The 18,457-nt window shown below is 52.6% G+C and overlaps 1 protein-coding gene across 2 annotated transcripts in view; it reads left to right on the top strand.

Annotated features, from left to right (window-relative positions):
• Positions 1–14,835, top strand: part of NDST1 (N-deacetylase and N-sulfotransferase 1) — a 54,791-nt gene extending 39,956 nt beyond the window's left edge. For both annotated transcript variants that reach the window (XM_029943036.1, XM_029943037.1), the window contains exons 10-15: positions 1,088–1,211; positions 3,903–4,077; positions 6,204–6,374; positions 7,043–7,152; positions 8,850–8,952; positions 9,894–14,835. In XM_029943036.1, coding sequence (XP_029798896.1) covers positions 1,088–1,211; positions 3,903–4,077; positions 6,204–6,374; positions 7,043–7,152; positions 8,850–8,952; positions 9,894–10,013 — 803 coding nt within the window. In that variant the 3' untranslated portion in view covers positions 10,014–14,835. The remainder of the gene's footprint in view (positions 1–1,087; positions 1,212–3,902; positions 4,078–6,203; positions 6,375–7,042; positions 7,153–8,849; positions 8,953–9,893) is intronic.
• Positions 14,836–18,457: the final 3,622 nt, after the last annotated feature.

Raw genomic sequence — 18,457 nt, 5'->3', positions numbered from 1 at the left:
AGTCATGTCTGACAGAGGCAAAAGAGGGAGAAGGCAGGGTGGTAGGGTTGCTACATCTTTGCCAACAAACACACTCTGCGGCATGAATGAGTCCTCCCGTGTTATAGATCAAAATACCTGAGGCTCAGAGAAGCTAAGTGACCCCCCCCCCCCGCCGACACATTCAGTTAGGAAATGAGCGATTCAAATCTTGGATCCTTATCTCTATGACCCCCAAAGCTTAAGTAAACTAACTCTATAGTCTCCTTTTTTTCTTTTTTTCAATTTTTTTATGTTTTTATTTTATTTTAAGAGACAGAGATTGAGCAGGGGAGGGGCAGAGAGAGAGGGAGACACAGAATCCAAAGCAAGCTCCAGGCTCTGAGCTGTCCGCACAGAGCCTGATGCAGGGCTTGAACCCATAGACTGAGATCATGACCTGAGCCGAAGTCGGACGCTTAACTGACTGAGCCACTCAGACGCCCCAGTCTCCTTCTCTTTCAAGATCCCTCCTCATAGCATATAAACCATAGACTCGCACCCAGGAAAGGAATGCGGTCTTTAAAGGAGGGAGTAGATTCTGTATAGTCAAGTGGGCAGAGAATGTGAGTGAGGGAAGGGCACCCAGAAGAAAAGGCATTTGAGCCAAATTTCTTAGCCCTTCAAGAATTTCTTCACATCAACAGATTGCAGGCCCTGGAGCTTCCTTTTCTCTGAGCTCCTCCCAAGTGTCAGAAGATAGAGCCCAGAACTGGAAACCATCTTCTGGGATTATGAGAAGACACTAATCGATTGGCTGCTGGAGTCCATTGGGTTGGAAGGATTCTGAGGCCAAGTTCCTGTGTAGCATTTGGACTGCCTGATGGATTACTGATTTCCACAATGGATGCAGGAGTTGGGGTGCCCACAGGCATGCCCTGTATTCTCCCCCCTGGGTTTCATAAAATTCTTTGATCATATAGATGAAGAAACTAAGCCCCAGAGCAGGAAAGGGACTTCCCGGGATCTCCCGGTGGGGCACAAAGAGCTGGATTCAGAACCCAGGATCGCAGACCCCATCCTTGAGTTGGGGCCGGGCCCTGGTCTCAGCTGCCTTCTATCCCCACAGGCACCACAGCCCTCTACCTGTTCCTGGGTATGCATCCTGACCTCAGCAGCAACTACCCCAGCTCGGAAACCTTTGAGGAGATCCAGTTTTTCAATGGCCACAACTATCACAAAGGCATCGACTGGTGAGTGGCCCCTTCTGTCCGGAGCCGGATGGGAAGGCTGTCCTGGAGTCTGCCCGGGAGGAGGGCGGTTGTCATAGCAGGAAGCAGCTGGCACTTGCTCACCCCCCAGCCAAAGGTCTTGTAAACAGGGACAAAGCTCAGTGACCCTTGGATCATGATGTTGGCGCCTTGTCACGGGCCAGGACATTTGATGAGGAAGCCCTTTGCCCCTTTGCATTATCGCCTGGGGTCAGAGACTGCTGGAAGACGGAGCCAACCCCTCCCTTGCTTGCCGGCAAACATCCTGAGTTCCAGAGGAGGATAGGGACTTGCCCAAAGTCCTGAGAGTTGAGGACAGAGCAGGGGCGAGATCTGACTGCTCTGACCCGAGAGCTGGCCCTTCTCAGCTGTGTTTGTCTGACAGTGGAGCGGGAGGTGTTCTTGTGATCCCTTCGGAGGGCGCTTGCTAGCTTTGGGGGTGGGGAGGTGGTTGAAATTGCAGCTTCCCGCCAGAACCCGTCACCCGAGGTGACCGCAGAGTGCGGAGCCTGCGTAGGGAGTTTTACACTCCGATTTTTTCAGCGTTTATCTTTCTCTACTCTTTGCCTTTTCTTTTTTTTTTTTTTTTAATTTTTTAAAATGTTCTTATTTATTTTTGAGAGAGAGAAAGGGGAGGGTCAGAGAGAGGGAGATACAGAATCTGAAGTAGGCTCCAGGCTCTGAGCTAGCTGTCAGCACAGAGCCTGATGCAGGGTTCGAACCCACGAACAGTGAGATCATGACCTGAGCTGAAGTCGGCTGCTTAACTGACTGAGCCACCCAGGCGCCCCACTCTCTGCCTTTTCTTAACCCTATCTGTGTATTATTACTCTTGTTTATTATTTTAACGTCAGTGGTTTACCTGGGTGGAGAGATTATGGGCATTCCTCTGTTTGGTTTTTCGTGTTTTTCTGTATTTTTGTCTCTCTCTTTGCTCTATTGTCTCTGTCTACCTACCTACTTGCCTACCTCTAATCTCTAATGTGTCTATTATCTCTTGTGTAAGTCCCAGCTTCCCTCCACTGTTAGGGAGATAATATGGTGCCAGCAGGTCTGGGGCAGCACCCCATTAGCAAGTACCCCAATAGCAAATGCATCAGTTAATGTGTCTGTAGCAAACTCTGTGAATATTTACATTCAGCTGCCAAGCAGCTTTGCTACAAACCTGGGGGAGGGGGGGGGTGCTTCTGTTTTCAGAGCTTCCTCCATCTCGGTGTTACAGACAATGGATAGTGGGTGTACAGATGTTATTTCATAAAGAGAATTCAGAAATACACCTGAAATTAATAGAACACTGCATGTTAACTGGAATTTTTTTAAAAACAAGAAAAAAAAAATAAAATTAAGAAATGGGAGCAAGCTGGCAATTCCTCCGCCCTATTCCTAAGATTTTGATTTTGTAGGTAGGTGTAGGGTGGGGTGCAGGCTCCCAGGTGACCTCCCTGGAGTAACCCTGTCTCACGGATACAGGAGGGAGCCTACAACCTTAGTAAGGTGGGCCTGTGGGCTTTGGCTCCATAAACCCCGGAAATTGTACTTCCTTTTTTTTTTTTAAAGTATTTATTTATTTATTTAGAGAGCAACGATGTGCTTGAGTGGGGGGTTGGGGGGCAGAGAGAGAGAGAGGGTGAGAGAGAACCCCAAGCAGGCTCCACGCTGCCAGCACAGAGCCCGACATGGGTCTGGATCTCACGAACTGTGAGATCATGACCTGAGCTGAAACCAAGAGTCGGATCCGTAGCCAGCTGAGGCGCCCAGGTGCTCCCGAGTTTGGACTTCTTTTTTTTTTTTTTAATAGTTTATTTATTTTTGAGACAGAGACAGAGCATGAGTGGGGAAGGGCCAGGGAAAGAGGGAGACACAGAATCTGAAACAGGCTCCAGGCTCTGAGCTGTCAGCACAGAACCCAAGGCAGGACTCGAACCCACAACCCATGAGATCATGACCTGAGCCGAAGTTGGACGCTTAACCGACTGAGCCCCCCAGGCGCCCCTGGACTTCAATTTTGCATGAGTAGATGCCCCTGGGAGGGTCTGGAGTGTTCATTTAATTTTCCAAGATGCCCTCAACCCAGAGCTGGTCCCAGAGGGCTGGCGTGGACATCACTCTGGGTGAGATATGGGAGCTTTATCTGGGAAGCCGTCTGGACTGACCCTTGTGAGGCCGACAAGGGGTGTGGCTAGGAGGTGACACACTCGCCTTCTCTTTGTCTCCTGGTCCACAGTGACCGCCTAGAAAGTGCCACGCTAGGTCAGGAAAGAAACCCTGTACTCTGGAGGTAGCTGAGGGCATTCCTTGGGTCGGAATGCTGGCCTTTCCTGGGGTCGGAGAGGTCTCAGCTCTCCCCCTAGAAGTAACGGGAGTTAGGGCCCTGTGGTTTAACTGAGAGCATCTTGTTTAGGTTCAAAGACACGACCCCTGTTCCATGCCTCACAACCCAGATTGCTTCCGTAAGTCTTCATATCCTCCTGACTCCAAGGTCCCCCCTGAGAGGAATGGACTCGAAAAAGGGAAACTGCCAGGTGGCAGTCTACGCAGAATCCCTGCCAGAAGCGAGGCCAGGGATCACTGCCCTGCTTGCTCTTTAAAGTTCTACCCCCAGCGACCCTCCCCTCACCCTCTCATGCTGCACCCTCTGCCCCTCCTCATGCCTCTTGCCTGGGGGCTCTGCAGGTACATGGAGTTCTTCCCTATCCCCTCCAACACCACCTCCGACTTCTACTTTGAGAAGAGCGCCAACTACTTTGATTCGGAAGTGGCGCCCCGGCGGGCAGCCGCTCTGTTGCCCAAGGCCAAGGTCCTGACCATCCTCATCAACCCAGCGGACCGGGCCTATTCCTGGTACCAGGTGAGCTGGGGCCGGGGCCGCGCCCTGGCTGGGGGGCATGGGGCTCTGTCCACCACTCCGCCACTCACTCGCGGCGTAAGCTCCTGCTGTGTGTCCGGCCCAAGCTAGGAGTGGGGTGGTGGGTAGGCATGGAGCCCCTCCTTCACAGAGCTTCCAGCCTTGTAGAGGAGACCGGCAGAAACCCACAGTGCCTGCCCAGCCTCCCAGCTCTGTCGCTGCTCCTGCCTCTGATTCTGACAAGAAGACGTGGAGGAAACAGGTTCAGCGAGCAGTGACCATACTAACTGGCCCCCTCGCTGGACACTGGGTGGGGTGGGGGCGGGGATTCAGAGGAGGATAAGGCATAGGGCTCCCCAGTCATGGTCGAGGATGCAAACACCTGATCAGGAAAGGAATTTACCCAGGCTGTTGTCTGTGCTAGAGAGGGTCGGCCTCCTGGTTCCTACTTGACTATGGAAGAGCTAGAACTTCCCGTAGCTTCAATGACCTGACTTCAATTTTTTGGAGCACCATTCCACTAGGCTTACAGGAATGCTGACACTTGAGCCTTTTGAGGGTTTCCTGTGCTGCCTGCCAGTCTTCCTGGGATTACAACCCAGTGCCAGGGTATGGGGGGAGGGGATGGTCCACCAGCTGGTCCAGGAAGGCCTCCTCAGGCCTGGCCACTTGCGGTGGCTCCCTGCCTCCTTAGAGCCTGTCCGCCCGGGTGCCTCAGATGGTCAGCCACTTCCTCTCTGGGGCTCCAGTGTCTCCCTACTTGCTCTCTGGTCCCACAGGGCCCCCTTCTCTCACCCCACACTCTCAGCTGTGTCTGAGCCTCAGTGTGGGTATGGGGGGGCTCGTGAGAGTTATCCCTAGTGGACAGGTTTCTGGTCTCTGGATGCTGACGGCCCCATGACATTGTTCTAGGCGGTTCAAACATGGCATTTTCCCTCTTTTTGATTCTTTCCCAAGCCTGTCTTAGTTGGCCACAACCCAATATCATGGATTGGGGAGCCTAAACAACAGAAATGTATTTCTTAGTCCTGGAGGTTGGCAGATTCAGGTGCTGGTGAGAGCTCTTAGATAGTTATCTGTGTCCTCACAGGGCAGAGTTGGGAGGAGAGAGGGAGGGAGAGAGAGAGGGACAGGGAGGGAGAGAAGGAGGGAGGGAGGGAGTGCTCTCTGGTGTCACTTACAAGGGCACTAACCCCATCATGGCAGCCCCACTCCCAGGACCACTTCTAACCCTAATTACCTCCAAAGGTCCCACCTCCAAATACCAACATTTAGGGGGTAGAACCTCAACATATGAATTTGGGGGAGGGGGTCCCTAATACCTTCTGATTTCTATAAAGGAGACATTCTCAATTTGGTGTAAATGGCTCTTAAGTCCTTCCTAACACTGCTCATCTGTTTTCAACAAAGAGAGAGCAAGCTTTGGGCTCAGGGCCTGTAGCAGACATTCGTATCTGCTACGATTTGAGAACACTGCTTTATTTTGATTGTTTTTATGAATAATCACCTTTATTTTAAAATTTTTTAACATTTATTATTGAGAGACAGAGAGAGACAGAACATGAGCAGGGGAGGGGCAGAGAGAGAGAGGGAGGCACAGAATCAGAAGCAGGCTCCAGGCTCTGAGCTGTCAGCACAGAGCCCGACTCGGGGCTCAAACTTACAAACCACGAGATCGTGACGTGAGCCGGTCAGACACTTAACTGACTGAGCCACTCAGGCGCCCCATGATTACCTTCTTTATGTGACAACTGATCTGTTTTTCAATTTATGGAGGCAGTAGTGAGTTTGATCCTGGAATAGATTTATGTGACTAAGAAAGAGGAGTTGATGTAAATCCAGCGCATTGACATTAGCACACATAGGCGGTTTGTGGACATGGCAGAAATCGGAGAGGCGGTAAGCAGAAGACCAACATCTGCAAACTCTGGTCTAGTCCAGCTCCCGTCTTGCAAAGATGGGAAAACTAGGGCTCCAAGGGGCCATGTCTTCCCCAGGTCAGAGAGTGGTGAGAGGCAGAGCCAGAACTTGAACCCACAGCTGCTGGGTCCAGTTCACAGCTGCTACCCCAAGAAAGCGTCTTCCTTTGTGGCCTTCACCTGACTTCCGACCCCTCCCTTTGCCCACAGCACCAGCGAGCCCATGATGACCCAGTGGCCCTGAAGTACACCTTTCATGAGGTGATCACGGCGGGGCCTGACGCGTCCGTGAAGCTGCGTGCCCTCCAGAGCCGCTGCCTGGTCCCTGGCTGGTACGCCACCCACATCGAGCGCTGGCTCAGCGCCTTTCACGCCAACCAGGTAGCTGCCTGTCTCCAACCCTTGGAGGGGCACTCACAGCACCGGCTTGTGGCAGCTGGCGGGGAGCCGCCAATGTCTTGCATCTGTCACAGGGCCAGAAATCGCCTCATCATGAGCTAGACCTTTGGGGTCTTCAAAGGTTTCATTTTTGTCTGTCCTAAGGCTGATGCATGAGAATTCCCTTGTCCCATTACAAGGGGCTCTGTGTCCCTAAGGGAAGCCTGAAAGCCCTGGTGTAGGGCTACCTTCCTGGGAGGAGGGGAGGCATGTGGTGACGTAGGGGGAGTGCCGTCCGGAAGGGCGGGCAGGGCCAGATCACAGGCACTGTAGGGAAACCCTTGGGGGGTTTGTGCAGGAGATTTGGGCCGGAGGCCTGGAGAGAGGCAGAGAGGTGTGCGGTAGGGCTGTGAGGGGCAGGCTATGCTCGGGCCATAGCTCTAGGAGAGGATGACACTGGTCCAGGGAACCTGGCCGAGAGTTGGACTGTAGGAGACTGAGGTGTGGGGACACCTGCCATTTCCAGGTGGAAGACGAGTCAGAGGCTATAGAGTGCAGAGTCCCCAGTTTGTAACTGTGGCTGCTGTGACCAGAAGGCTGGGAATCTGTCTGCCACTGGAGTAAACACACATTCATATCGCCCCCCCTTCTCCCTCTTCTCTTTCTTCCAGATTCTGGTCTTGGATGGCAAACTGTTGCGAACAGAACCCGCCAAAGTGATGGACACAGTGCAAAAGTTCCTTGGGGTGACCAACACTATTGACTACCACAAAACCTTGGCGTGAGTGTTGCCTTGGCTTTTCACGAGAGTGATTTTCTGAGCAGACACCACACCTGTACCAAAAAGCCAAAGGCTTGAATGATTATGGAAGAGACACAGGTTAATTAGAGTTATAGCAAGTGTTAGAAAGTATGCATATCCCTGATAGCTGTGTAGCAGAAAATCTAATATTAATATGACTTGGGTTGTATTAATAAAGGTATCAACTCAAGAAAAAAAGGAGGTGATGAATATGTTCTACTCTGTTCAGTCCCAACCCTGGGGTCTTCTTTTTAGTCTGTGCTAAATATTTTCAGAATCTTTTATTGAAGTAAGTTAGACTATCACTGAACATCCCCAGTTCCCCATAAGAGTTTTTTTAGCATTAGATTATTATTATTATTTATTATTATTTAATTATAAAAGGAAACTGTAAGTATTATTGACAGCTAATAATCCCACTCACTCAGAACCTGGTGTAAGTGCACGGAGAATGCCCTCCCCAGATTGAGTAGGTACCAGTCTGTGTTGCAGCTCAGGGCTGGGGAGTTGTGTCCCCTAGTGCTATGTCCCAGACAAGTGACTCACGCAGCTGGAGGGGGGTGGGATGGGGTCTCAAGAGAGTGGGAATAAAGTCACCTTCTGTGGCTACCTTTTTGGGAAGGTCACGCAGCAAGACTGTTGCCTTCTCACCATCTTGAAGTTGAAGGTGAAGAAGAGAAGCCGTTTTCCACCTTAAGGCAGACAGAAACAGTGGCTTTGGCTGAGGGCTCTGGCATCCGCAGTGCCTGGGTTAGGATCCCAGGCCCATTGCTTCTTTCGCTGTATGACCTTGGACAAGTCTTTGCACCCCCTCAAACCTCACTTTCCTCATCTGTAAATTGGAGATAAAGGCGATAATTCCTACTGCCCAAGGCTCACTGTATTGAATGTGGAGCTCTTAGCTCCGTGCCTGGCATGTACGGATGCTCAAAAATCATCTTCACCTTCACCATCATCGTCTTCCTCCTTTATGCCTACCCTGTGGCCCATCCAGAAATCCCCGTCTCCCTCACCTGCCCAATGTGAATTCTGTTTTCCGGCTCTTCTCATGCCCAAGGAGCTCCAAATGGTTTCTGGGCTGGGGTTGAGTTCTGATGCCAGTGTGCCTCCTCCCCTCCCCTTGACAGCTTCAGATCTCATCGGCCCCCAAAAAGCCTTTGAAGGCCCAGCCTGACTGAATCCTAAAGGCAGTCTTGCTCTGCCATTTCTGAAATTTGCTCCGAAAGCCAGACTTTCTCAGTGATGGACACACTTAAGGATGACAAAAACACCCCACTTGTTTTCCCTTTTGGGTTCCTGGGTGAAAAAAGTTGCTCAGCCCTGAGTAGGTGAAGGCTCAGAAAAGATTTCCCAGAATCCTCTGGGATTCTGTTATGGGTTGCTGGAGGGATGGACTCAGGCTGCCCCACCAGGTCAGGAGGACTCAGAACATGGGAGCTGCCTTCTGCTAGGAAGAAGGGGCAGGGGCGTTGAGTGTAGCCCGGGGGCAAAACTCGGGCCAGCAGATGCAAACACCAGCCCGGAGAATCTGTCCATCTGTGGTTCCGGAGTGTGCTTAGGGCAGCAGGTTTCATGGTCTAGGCTCTGCCCCTCCTGGGCTCTGTGAACATTGCCTTCAGGTGGGAAGGGGCTGGACTGGGCCAGCTCCCATCCATAGGCTTTCCCCGACTCCACAGGTTTGACCCAAAGAAAGGATTTTGGTGCCAGCTGCTCGAAGGAGGAAAAACCAAGTGTCTGGGCAAAAGCAAAGGCCGGAAATACCCAGAGATGGACCTGGATGTAAGTGAACATGCTGCCTAGGCAGCTGGATAACTGGAGGGGGTCCCTGACAGGTGAGGATCCCCTCCCCCCTTTACCATGCACTTGGCATCTTAATGGTCTTGGCATTTCTTGGATGGTATTTTATTTAATTTATTTATTTATTTATTTATTTAGAGATAGAGCGGGGAGAGGGGCAGAGAGAGAGAGGGTAGAGAAAGCATCCCAAGCAGGCTCTGCACTCTCAGCCCAGAGCCCATTGTGGGGCTCGATCCCACAAATCTGAGATCATAACCTGAGCTGAAAGGAAGAATCAGATGCTTAATCGACTGAGCCACTCAGGTGCCTCTTGGATGGTATTCTTAAAAGGGGGAAATATAAGCTAGGACATGGTGGGTCAGAACTGATTTGGTCAGGAGCCAAGTGCTGTGGGCTTTGAGGACAATGCAGACTAGGGGCTCCTAGTCTAGGAGGGAGGGGAGTCACGCACACCAATAACAATACAAGCAGCAGATGCTTCATGCAGTAAGAGCTGCACACAAGTGTGAAGGAAATTCAAAACACGCAGATGCCACTGGACGTTGACATGGTGGGGAGGGCAGGGAAGGGGCTCTGAAGTTGGGCCTGCAAGCACGGGGTCGACATGCAGACCCAGGCAGAGAGGAATGGCTATTCTCGCAGGAGGAATGGCGTGTCCAAAGGATGAAGGCAAAGGTCACATGCTGTGACTTCCTGTTGCCCCGGTTTTAATCAGTTTTCCCTTTCCTCCCTGTCACAAGAATTTTGACCTTGTGCACTGTATTTTGGTGCCCTGCTCTTTAGGAGGTTTCTTTCAGAAGCTACCATTTTGAGGAAGGCTGTGAATAAGTCATAGGCTGTGGGTTGACGCTGACAGAGTGGTGGTGGGGGGACCCCTCTTGAATCAGCGCATCACCAGACCCGACCTCTCCTTCCTGTTCCAGTCCCGCGCCTTCCTGAAGGACTATTTTCGGGACCACAACGTCGAGCTGTCCAAGCTGCTGTACAAGATGGGCCAGACACTGCCCACCTGGCTGCGGGAGGACCTCCAGAACACCAGGTAGCCGCAGCCACCGCAGCCAGACGCAACGTTCGTGACGGCCTGCATGGCCTGCCGCACGCTGAGCCAGACTGACCTGCGGAGTGGGAGCTGGGCCCGGGCTGGCCGAGCACTTATGAGCAATACTCAGCTGAGGCCCCAGCAGGGCCAGGAGAAGAGCCCAGGCAGGTCCGCAGGCCCCTCAGAGCATCCAGGGCTGAGTCTGTGGCCTCCAGGACCTCCCTAGCCACCGGAGGTCCATTCCGTTCACAGCCTTCCGTGGGGAGGCCACTTCCTGCTGGGGGGAGGCCACTTCCTGGGAGGAGGGAGTCCGTGAGACTCTTTTCTGTCCCTCACTGTGTTCTACCCTGCCCTTCATCCCATCACGCCCTGCCCTGGGCAGGGTACTCCCTCAGTATTAGCTGCCATATAGTCCCTGTCCTCCAGATTATAGGGAGAAGAGCCCAGCCGGGCCTTTTGCCAAACCAGGGAGAGAGACTGGATGGTTCTCTGACTGTTTTGAGCCAGGCACTTCAGAGGGGTCAGCTGGGGACCCAGAGTCACTAGGCTAGATGTGGGGGCGGCCACCTCAGGAGAGCCCTGGACCTCCACACACATTCTGGTTAACACCTCCTTCACATCTCACCTTCCCTTTCGGGTAAAGAATCGCTGATTCCCGCAGTATCCACCCAGTCCTTGGGGCCTTCTTCAGGACCCTGGGGCACTGCGTGCCATTTGGACCCAGAGACCCAGGCCTCCCTACCCCCGCTCACCCTGGGATATGACGTGTGGTGTTTCCTGTGGTAAAAGACTGAGGCGGTTCAGGGGTCTGCCAGCATACATGTCCCATTGTACATATGCTGTCCCCATGCCCCACCCGACCTTGGCCCCTGGTAGACCCTGGGCAGCGTGGGTGACACTGCTGTCCGTGGCTTTGCCCCAGCTACCTGTGGCCAAGGGCTCCTAGAGACCCCATAACCCCCCTCCCGAATACTAAGAAGCTAAAGTATTTTAATATTTTGTTTTTCTCTTGGTGCCAGAGTTTATACCCTGGGTGCTGGGGTCGCACTGTGTTATATATATATATATATAATGTGTATATATATATTATATTTTTTTTGGTTGGGTTTATTTTTAATTCAGTCATACAAAATGGTGGCAAGCCCCAGAGTCATATCTCAGTGCTAGGGAATGAGATGGAAGGGAGGAGGAGGGCGTGTCTTCACATGTCCAGGCCTCCTGGAGACAGTTTGGAGGTGTCCCTTGGAGAGGTCTCTGTTCCTCCCCGAGTGGCATGTTTGCCCTGGGACTATGGCAGGCGAACAGAGGTGGCGAGAGGAACAGGGAACACCTACTCCCTCCAGGAAACCTGGCTTCGTGAAGCTCAGGGACCCTGGAGGAATTCTGGCCAAAGGCAACAGCTGGGCTGGGGCGGGAGGCTGGGGGGCCGAAGGCCAGCCTGTCCCCTCCCCCTCACATGGTGCTAGGTTGGGAGCTGCCCTGGGAGCCGGGCTGCCCGCTGGGACCCTCTGATTGGTCTCCAGGCCCCCTCACAGACCATGGGATCTCGGGGCTGTCTTCTGGATAGGGTCTGCTCCTACCCCCTTCTTTAACAATGTGAAGTGACGAAAGCTGGGCACCTGTCCCCAGCCCCTCCCACTGCCAGGTCGGCTTCCAACTCACCTCCAGGAAGGCCTTTCCGGAGAGCCTCATCCTGTTCTGAAGCCTTCAGCATCTTGGGGCTGGAAGGGTCCTTCGATGGGTATGGAAACAGGCCCAGAAAGGGGAGGTGGCCTCCTCGGACCATGTCTCAGAACTGGGCGCAGACAGAGCTGAGAACTGAATCCGAGGCTCCCGATTCCGAGTCCAGTGCTCTTCTTCCAATGCCACACTGCCTCTGAGCCCATCCGTGGGACCCTACTCTGTGCCACGTTCCTGTCCTGCCCTCAGTCACACCCGTGGTCATTCCAGGATAGGGGACAAACCACTCCTTCCCAGCCAGGGTGCCTTTGAGCCTTCTCAGTCCCTGATCTGCTTTTGCAGGCCTGCCTCGCTCTCCCTAAGAGAGTCCTTTCCCCCCGTGTGCAGGGGGCCGGGTCTGCCTGAGCCCTGAGCCCGCCCCCTCCCCTCAAGTTCTTCACTGGGTGGATTATCCGAAGAACGGCCACGTGTGGGTTCGCTGTCCTGTGAGAGAGGCCTTCCCATCGTGCTTCTCCTCAGGGCCTTTGAGCCTGGGATCTGGCCCAGACTTGCAGAATGGGGTCTTCCATAGTGCAGACCCCAAGCCTCACCCCTCCCCCTGTCTTCGGGTGATGGGCCCAAGCTCTGAGGCCCGTGCTTACAGCTCCCCCATGATGAAATGTACCCTCTGTGTCTGGATGGCTGCCCCCATCTTGGGAGCTCAGAAGGCCTGGTGGGCAGGCAGCCCCCTTTCCCTCTGCCTCTGGCTCCAGGAAGGAGCGGGCAGTGTTGAGACCTTGTGAGAGCAGAAGAAATATCAGACAGTTTTTGTCCAGACCCTTCTGGGAGACCAGGGACTTCACCTGCCCCGTCTTAGGTCCATCTGGTCACTGCTACTTCCCTTCCTGCTATAATGAATCTTTCTTGTGGACCTACTGCCGGGACCTGTGTATATTGGGGAGGGAGCCAGATAAATCCCTCTAGGGGCTCACAGCCACTTAGCACACAGATCCTGCACGTGAGAGGAACAAATGGGTACAACACCTCAGCATCTCTAATGTTTGCTAATTCACTGTGTTGGGCCAAAAAAAAAAAAAAGAGAGAGAAATAGCTCAAGTCAGGTAGCCGACTCCACCATCCATTCTGCCACCCCCTCCCCCCATGAGCCCTTGCAGGGGGTGGGCACAGGTGTGAGGGTCTCCCTCGGCTGCCTGAGCCCCCGGGCATTCTAGAGCCATCCGTAGTGCAGGCATCTTGGGCTTAGCGGATGAGCCTGAAGTTTGAAGATGGGTCCCTTCCAAGCCTGTGAGTCGGCGCCTCCCGGGCCCAGCTGAGGGAGCTGTGATCTGTTCCCAGGGGAGGAAAACGAGGCTGACCCCCCAGAGACTGGCAGTCTCAGTAGGGAAGGGTCCCCACAGGTTTGTTGGTGAAAACACGGAGCAAATGAAAACATGTTTCACCAATTATTTTATTTTGAATGCCCACAACCCTCCATCTAGGTTTAAAATGAACCTCTTGTTCCACTTGTTCTCTGTACATATATGTTTTTTTCTGAATTCGTTTAAAAGTAAGTTGCAAATATCCAGAGACTTCACCAAAATGCTTCCACCTGTGTCCCCGACGAGTTAGGACGTTGTCCTTCATGTTGGCCTGTTTCACACTCAAGACCGCAGTGATGTCCTAAGAATGTCTGCTGTTCAGTCTACACTCACTGTCCCCCAGGTAACTCATACCCGGCTGGGGAATCAGGATCCTGTCAAGGTGCATACATTGCATCTTATAGCCGAGGTTTTTTTTCAGTCCCTTGAAATGCTGAAAAATCCTCTCTGCTCACTTTGAATTTTTTTTTAAATGCCATTATTTCTGAGGTGAGCAGGCCTGCTGTCCCATCGAAGTCCCTCATTCTGGATCTGTCTGATCGTTTCTTCATGGTGTCATAGAATATGTTCATCCAGCCCCTGTCTTGTCAAGGGTAATTCAGGCTGTCTGGATTTTTGCCTTTTGTGCTGATGCGTCAACTTCATTCCAGCCTGAGATGCCCCTCTATTGTCACCTGTACCAAGTGCCAACCCAGCAGAAGGGCTGGGTGGAGATCCAGGAGCCCAGGGGAGGGCAAGGGGCAAGGCCGCTGCAACTGGGGGGAGGAGCCCAGGCCTGCTGGGAAGGAGATTTCTCTGGCTCAGAAGACCCTGTTCTACCCCCTCTGATCCTGGCGATGGACCATAGGGCACCAAATAGCCTCTCTCTTACTCTTTCTCTCTCTCTCTCTCTCGCTCTTTCTCTCTCTCTCTGTTTTGTGGCCTCCTGGTGTTTACTTCCTGGAGGCCCACAGTCTGTGTGCACTGGAGCAGAGCCAGGCCCCTGGGAAACACCAGGGAAGGACCCAGCTGGGGTACTGCCGCCCCCCCACCCCAAGCTGTGGTCTAAGGAGAAGAGCACTGGGCTGGAGGCAGGAGATGTGAAATTTCGTCCCAACGGGGTGCATTTAGTAGCTGTGTGACAGTTTTCCTCCCAGGGCCTCAATTTTCCCACTCACAGCATGAGCAGATGGGGCTAGAGCAGGGGTTTGCAGATGTCAAAGAAGGAAACAGGTCTGCTCTGGGTGTAGTGAGGATGGAGGGCCCAGACACCGCCCGCCGCCCCCCCTCACGGCTAATCCCCGCCCCCGCCCCCACCAGGGCTTGTCCTTGCCAGCTCGGACAGCCAGAGGTTTTTGTAGTTCCCACAGGGGATGGGCATGGGCTTTGTGAAGGGTCAATGTCAAGGGTCTGGGGAGACTCTGGCTGTGTTTTATCCTAATGAGTTCATCCCTCCCTCTTTCCTTCGTCTCTCTGGCCCTTGAGGAGAATGAAGGAGGAGAGGGTTTTCTATGACTGTGCTAGCTTTTATTATAAGCAAGAGGGCTCCTTTTGTAATTTGTGCATGAAATTCATGTCATTTCCTGGGGAGAGGAGAGGGCTGACTGGAGAGGGTGGGGGCACGCTAGGGGGGCAGACGGAGGCTTCCTTCCCTTGTGCGGGGTGGGAGAGGGGGGAGAGGGGATGCTACCCAGCTCACCTGATCAGGGCTCTCGAACCAGCCGTTTTGGGTTGTGTTAAAAGCGGGAACCTTCCTCCATTAATGTACAATCTCGAACTAACTGCTAATAAAGTGGGGTTCTATTTGTACGCACTGGTCATGTCTGTATGTCTCTCTGAACTTTTCAAAAGGCCTCCAGGGGAGGGCTGGAGATAGGGAGGTCGGCGCCACAGCCAGTGTGGCCGCCCCTGTGTGTGGTGCTGGGGATCAGTGAGTTCACTGTCTCCCTCGCCTCTGAGGGATTTGGAGGAAGTGGACTCACTGTTCCTGGAGAACTTGCTTAAAATGCAGATCCCCAGGCCACACTCCCAGAGAGTCGTCTCTGGCAGGTGTCAGGTGGGGCCCAGCCCACCTCCCGCACACTGAGGCACCCCCCTTAGGAAACCCTGGCTTTGATCGATCAGTCCTATGGATTCTAATTAGTTCAGAGAGTCCCACTGTCTGAGCAATCAAAACTTTGGTTAAAACACATGATTGAGTCTCCAGCCCTCCAAGCCTGACCGAGGACTGAGCTTGAGGAGGCCCCCGCCTGCCGTCTACAACACGGGGCTCCAGACCTGCTCCCTGAGACCCCTCCCTGCGAAGCTTTAAAACAATGTACCTTCCTGGGCTCCCTGAAATCCACTCTTCCAGAACCTTTGGGAGGGGGACCCAGCGACGTGCATGTTAACCCCCTGATACACAGGAAGATTCGGGAATACTGAATCAGGCCACTGAGTGCGATCCAGAGAAAGTCCACCAGAACGTGGACGGCTGTCAAGGGCACACTGGGAACACAGCAAAATGCCAGCCTTTGGGCACGAGGGCAGCACCTGCAGGGACCCTTGCAGTTTGTCAGCCGGGAGCCCGGTACCGGTCAGCAGTCTGTGGCTGGAGGCTGCATTAATGGGAGCAGTTCTAGAAGGTGTGATACAGAAAGGAGTCTGTGATAGGACTCTCCTATCTGAGTCCAGGGAATCTGATACAGTCTGGGCTCCCCAAGTAAGCACCTCCCTCAGAGAGGCCCTGGATCATGTGGATAGAGCAGTGTGCTTCATAATAGCAAAATACTCAAAATAACCTAAGTGTCCATCCATAGGGGATCAGTTATGATGATGCAGTTGAAAATAATTACATAATAATTACATGAAAACATTTTCCCCAGCTCTCACATCAAACTGGGAACTGGTTACTTTTGGAGGAGGGAGAAGGCATTGGGAAAGGAGGAATGTTCAAAGGAGACTTGAGCTTTGGCTGTGACACTTTTGAAAAAACAAAGATAGGGCAGGGCACCTGTCCGACTTTGGCTCAGGTCATGATCTCACGGTTTGTGAGTTCAAGCCCTGCATCAGGCTCCACGCTCACGGGTGCAGAGCCTGCTTGGTATTCTCTCTGTCTCTGCCCCTTCCGTGTGCACATGCTTTTTCACTCTCTCACAATAAATAAATTTAAAAAATAAGGATAGGGGTGCCTGAGTGGCTTAGTCGGTTAAGTGGCTGACTTCAGCTCAGGTCATGATCTCACAGTTCGTGGGTTTGAGCCCCACGTCGGGTTCTGTGCTGACAGCTCAGAGGCTGGAACCTGTTTTGGATTCTGTGTCTCCCTCTCTTTCTACCCCTCCCCTGCTCATGCTGTCTCTCTCTGTCTCAAAAATAAATAAAACTATTAAAAATCTTTTAAAAAATAAGGATAGGACATTGTGTATTGTTTGTGGAATGGAAACGGGTACATAGAAAGGGGGCCTGTAAGGATGATGCCATGGAGGCCACACATCTGGCCTTGACTCCACTGTAAAGGCCCCCAATGGAGCCCTGGGCAGTGGAGGGATCTTCTTGCTTTGCCACAGCTCCCCTGAGCACTTGTCAGGATCCTGAGCTGAGGGACCTTACTTAGCCTGAGACTTGCCTCCAGCCCCCAGCCCTGCGAGCCCAGCGCCCACGCGCTAGCAGGTGGGGGTGTTAGAGCCCCCTCAGCAGCACGGGACAGCAGGACGTGGTATGAGACTGAGGCAGGTGGACACCTGTGAGATTTCTGATAAGAGCATAGCATGAGTCTAGCCAAGCAGATACATCTCTGCTGAGAGACAGTTTACAAAATAACCAGCCAGAACTCTAAAAGTGTCACAGTCATGAATGATAAAAGCTGAGCAGTGGTTCAGAATGAAAGAAAACTAAAGACGTCTGGCAATTGCGTGTCATGTGTGACCCTAGAGGGGCCCGGGACCAGAAAACAATCAGCTATGAAGGACACCGAAAGGATGGCTGGCAAAATGTATAGACTGTGTGGATTGGATAGTGGTATTGGATCAATATTCAGTGTCCTAATTTTCATTGTTGTAAGAGTCTGTGATTTTTCTTAAGTTCGTGCTGAAGTGTTTACAGGTAAAGGGGAAGAAATGGAGCTTGTATTCTGACTCACTCTCCAGTGGGTGACTTATCCGGTGCAGTCTAGAATATGTCCACCTAGGGGCAGTATCACCTCAGCTTCACCCAGCTAGAGTGGGAATGTCTACGCGGAAGGCTGGGCTGGTGGTCAACGGAGGTGGGTTAATACTCGTATGAATAATAATAGCAATAAATTAAATTTCGTGAATACTAAAAAACATTCCTCCCTGCGTCAGACAGGCCCTCTGCTTGTTAAGGACTACCTCTTTTCATCCTCACAACAACCCTCTGAGGTAAATCTTAGTATCATTCCCATTATATAAGTGAGGAATCTGAGGTTCAGAAGGGGTAAGTAACTCTACCAAGATCACACAGCTGGGCGCCGTTGGTCTGTGAGTCGCCCAGCCTGAAGCCCACTGGGCTGTACTGCGCATGCGTGGACACGGAGCAGGCTAGGACAATCTACTTGCGCCCCACATTCTGTCCACAGCCGCAGGGACCATGGGTTCCCAGACATCCACCTGCGCCAGACATGGGCACTTCCTGCCTCAGCGTCACCGGAGCAATTTCTAAATTTCAAATACCTGGCCCTGCCGCTCCAGATTCTGACTCAGGAACTCTGGGAAGGGCCCAGGAAGCTGTGCTTTACCAAGTTCCCCAGGGGTTCTGCTGTGTAATCAGAAGCCGGTGTGAGTGGTAAGGGAGATTATTCATTTTCAGAAATACGAAATAAACGCTGTGCCGTCTAATTACCAATAAGTTTACAACCTACTGGAAATATGTACGAACTCACCCCCCACCTCCCACCCAACTACGCAATGGAGTCCCAAAGCCTTAGGTTCATTCCTTCATTTCCTGGTTCTTCCCCTCTCCATTTCAAGAGGTTATTTTGTGCAGGCTTTGCAATGAGTATGCACCAAAGAACTGAGGCCTCTGCGTCACATCAAAGAATGTAAGCTTGTTCCAATCAGACTACTTTTTGGCCTTACGTGGGCATAGGCCACTTCCGCGCGTAAGGCTGTGACCACTGCAGCGCTCAGCCAATGAGGAATCAGGGGAGGGACTTGCACACTGGGAGATAAATTGCCTGCTGTAACCACCCCGGGATTGCCTTTCCATCGGACCTCCGCTCTTGCAAGAACGTTCATTAAAACCTCACTTCACTGTGCTCCGAGTCTCCGCATCCCCACTTTGACCGAGTCAGTGGGCTTATTTTTCACAGCCAGCAAGTCTTGGTCGTTTCCATCCGGGGTATTTTCTTCCTGCCCTCTAGAGCCCCAGGCTGTGTGCTTCCAGGGTAGAAGATAGACATGGATCTCTGCCCCAGATGACGTCCCAATTAGTACCA

This window comes from Suricata suricatta, chromosome 6 (assembly GCF_006229205.1).
Source record: "Suricata suricatta isolate VVHF042 chromosome 6, meerkat_22Aug2017_6uvM2_HiC, whole genome shotgun sequence".
Taxonomy (NCBI): Eukaryota; Metazoa; Chordata; class Mammalia; order Carnivora; family Herpestidae; genus Suricata; species Suricata suricatta.
The sequence above is the reverse complement of the archived record's forward strand: the minus strand, read 5'-3'. Positions and strand labels throughout refer to the sequence as shown.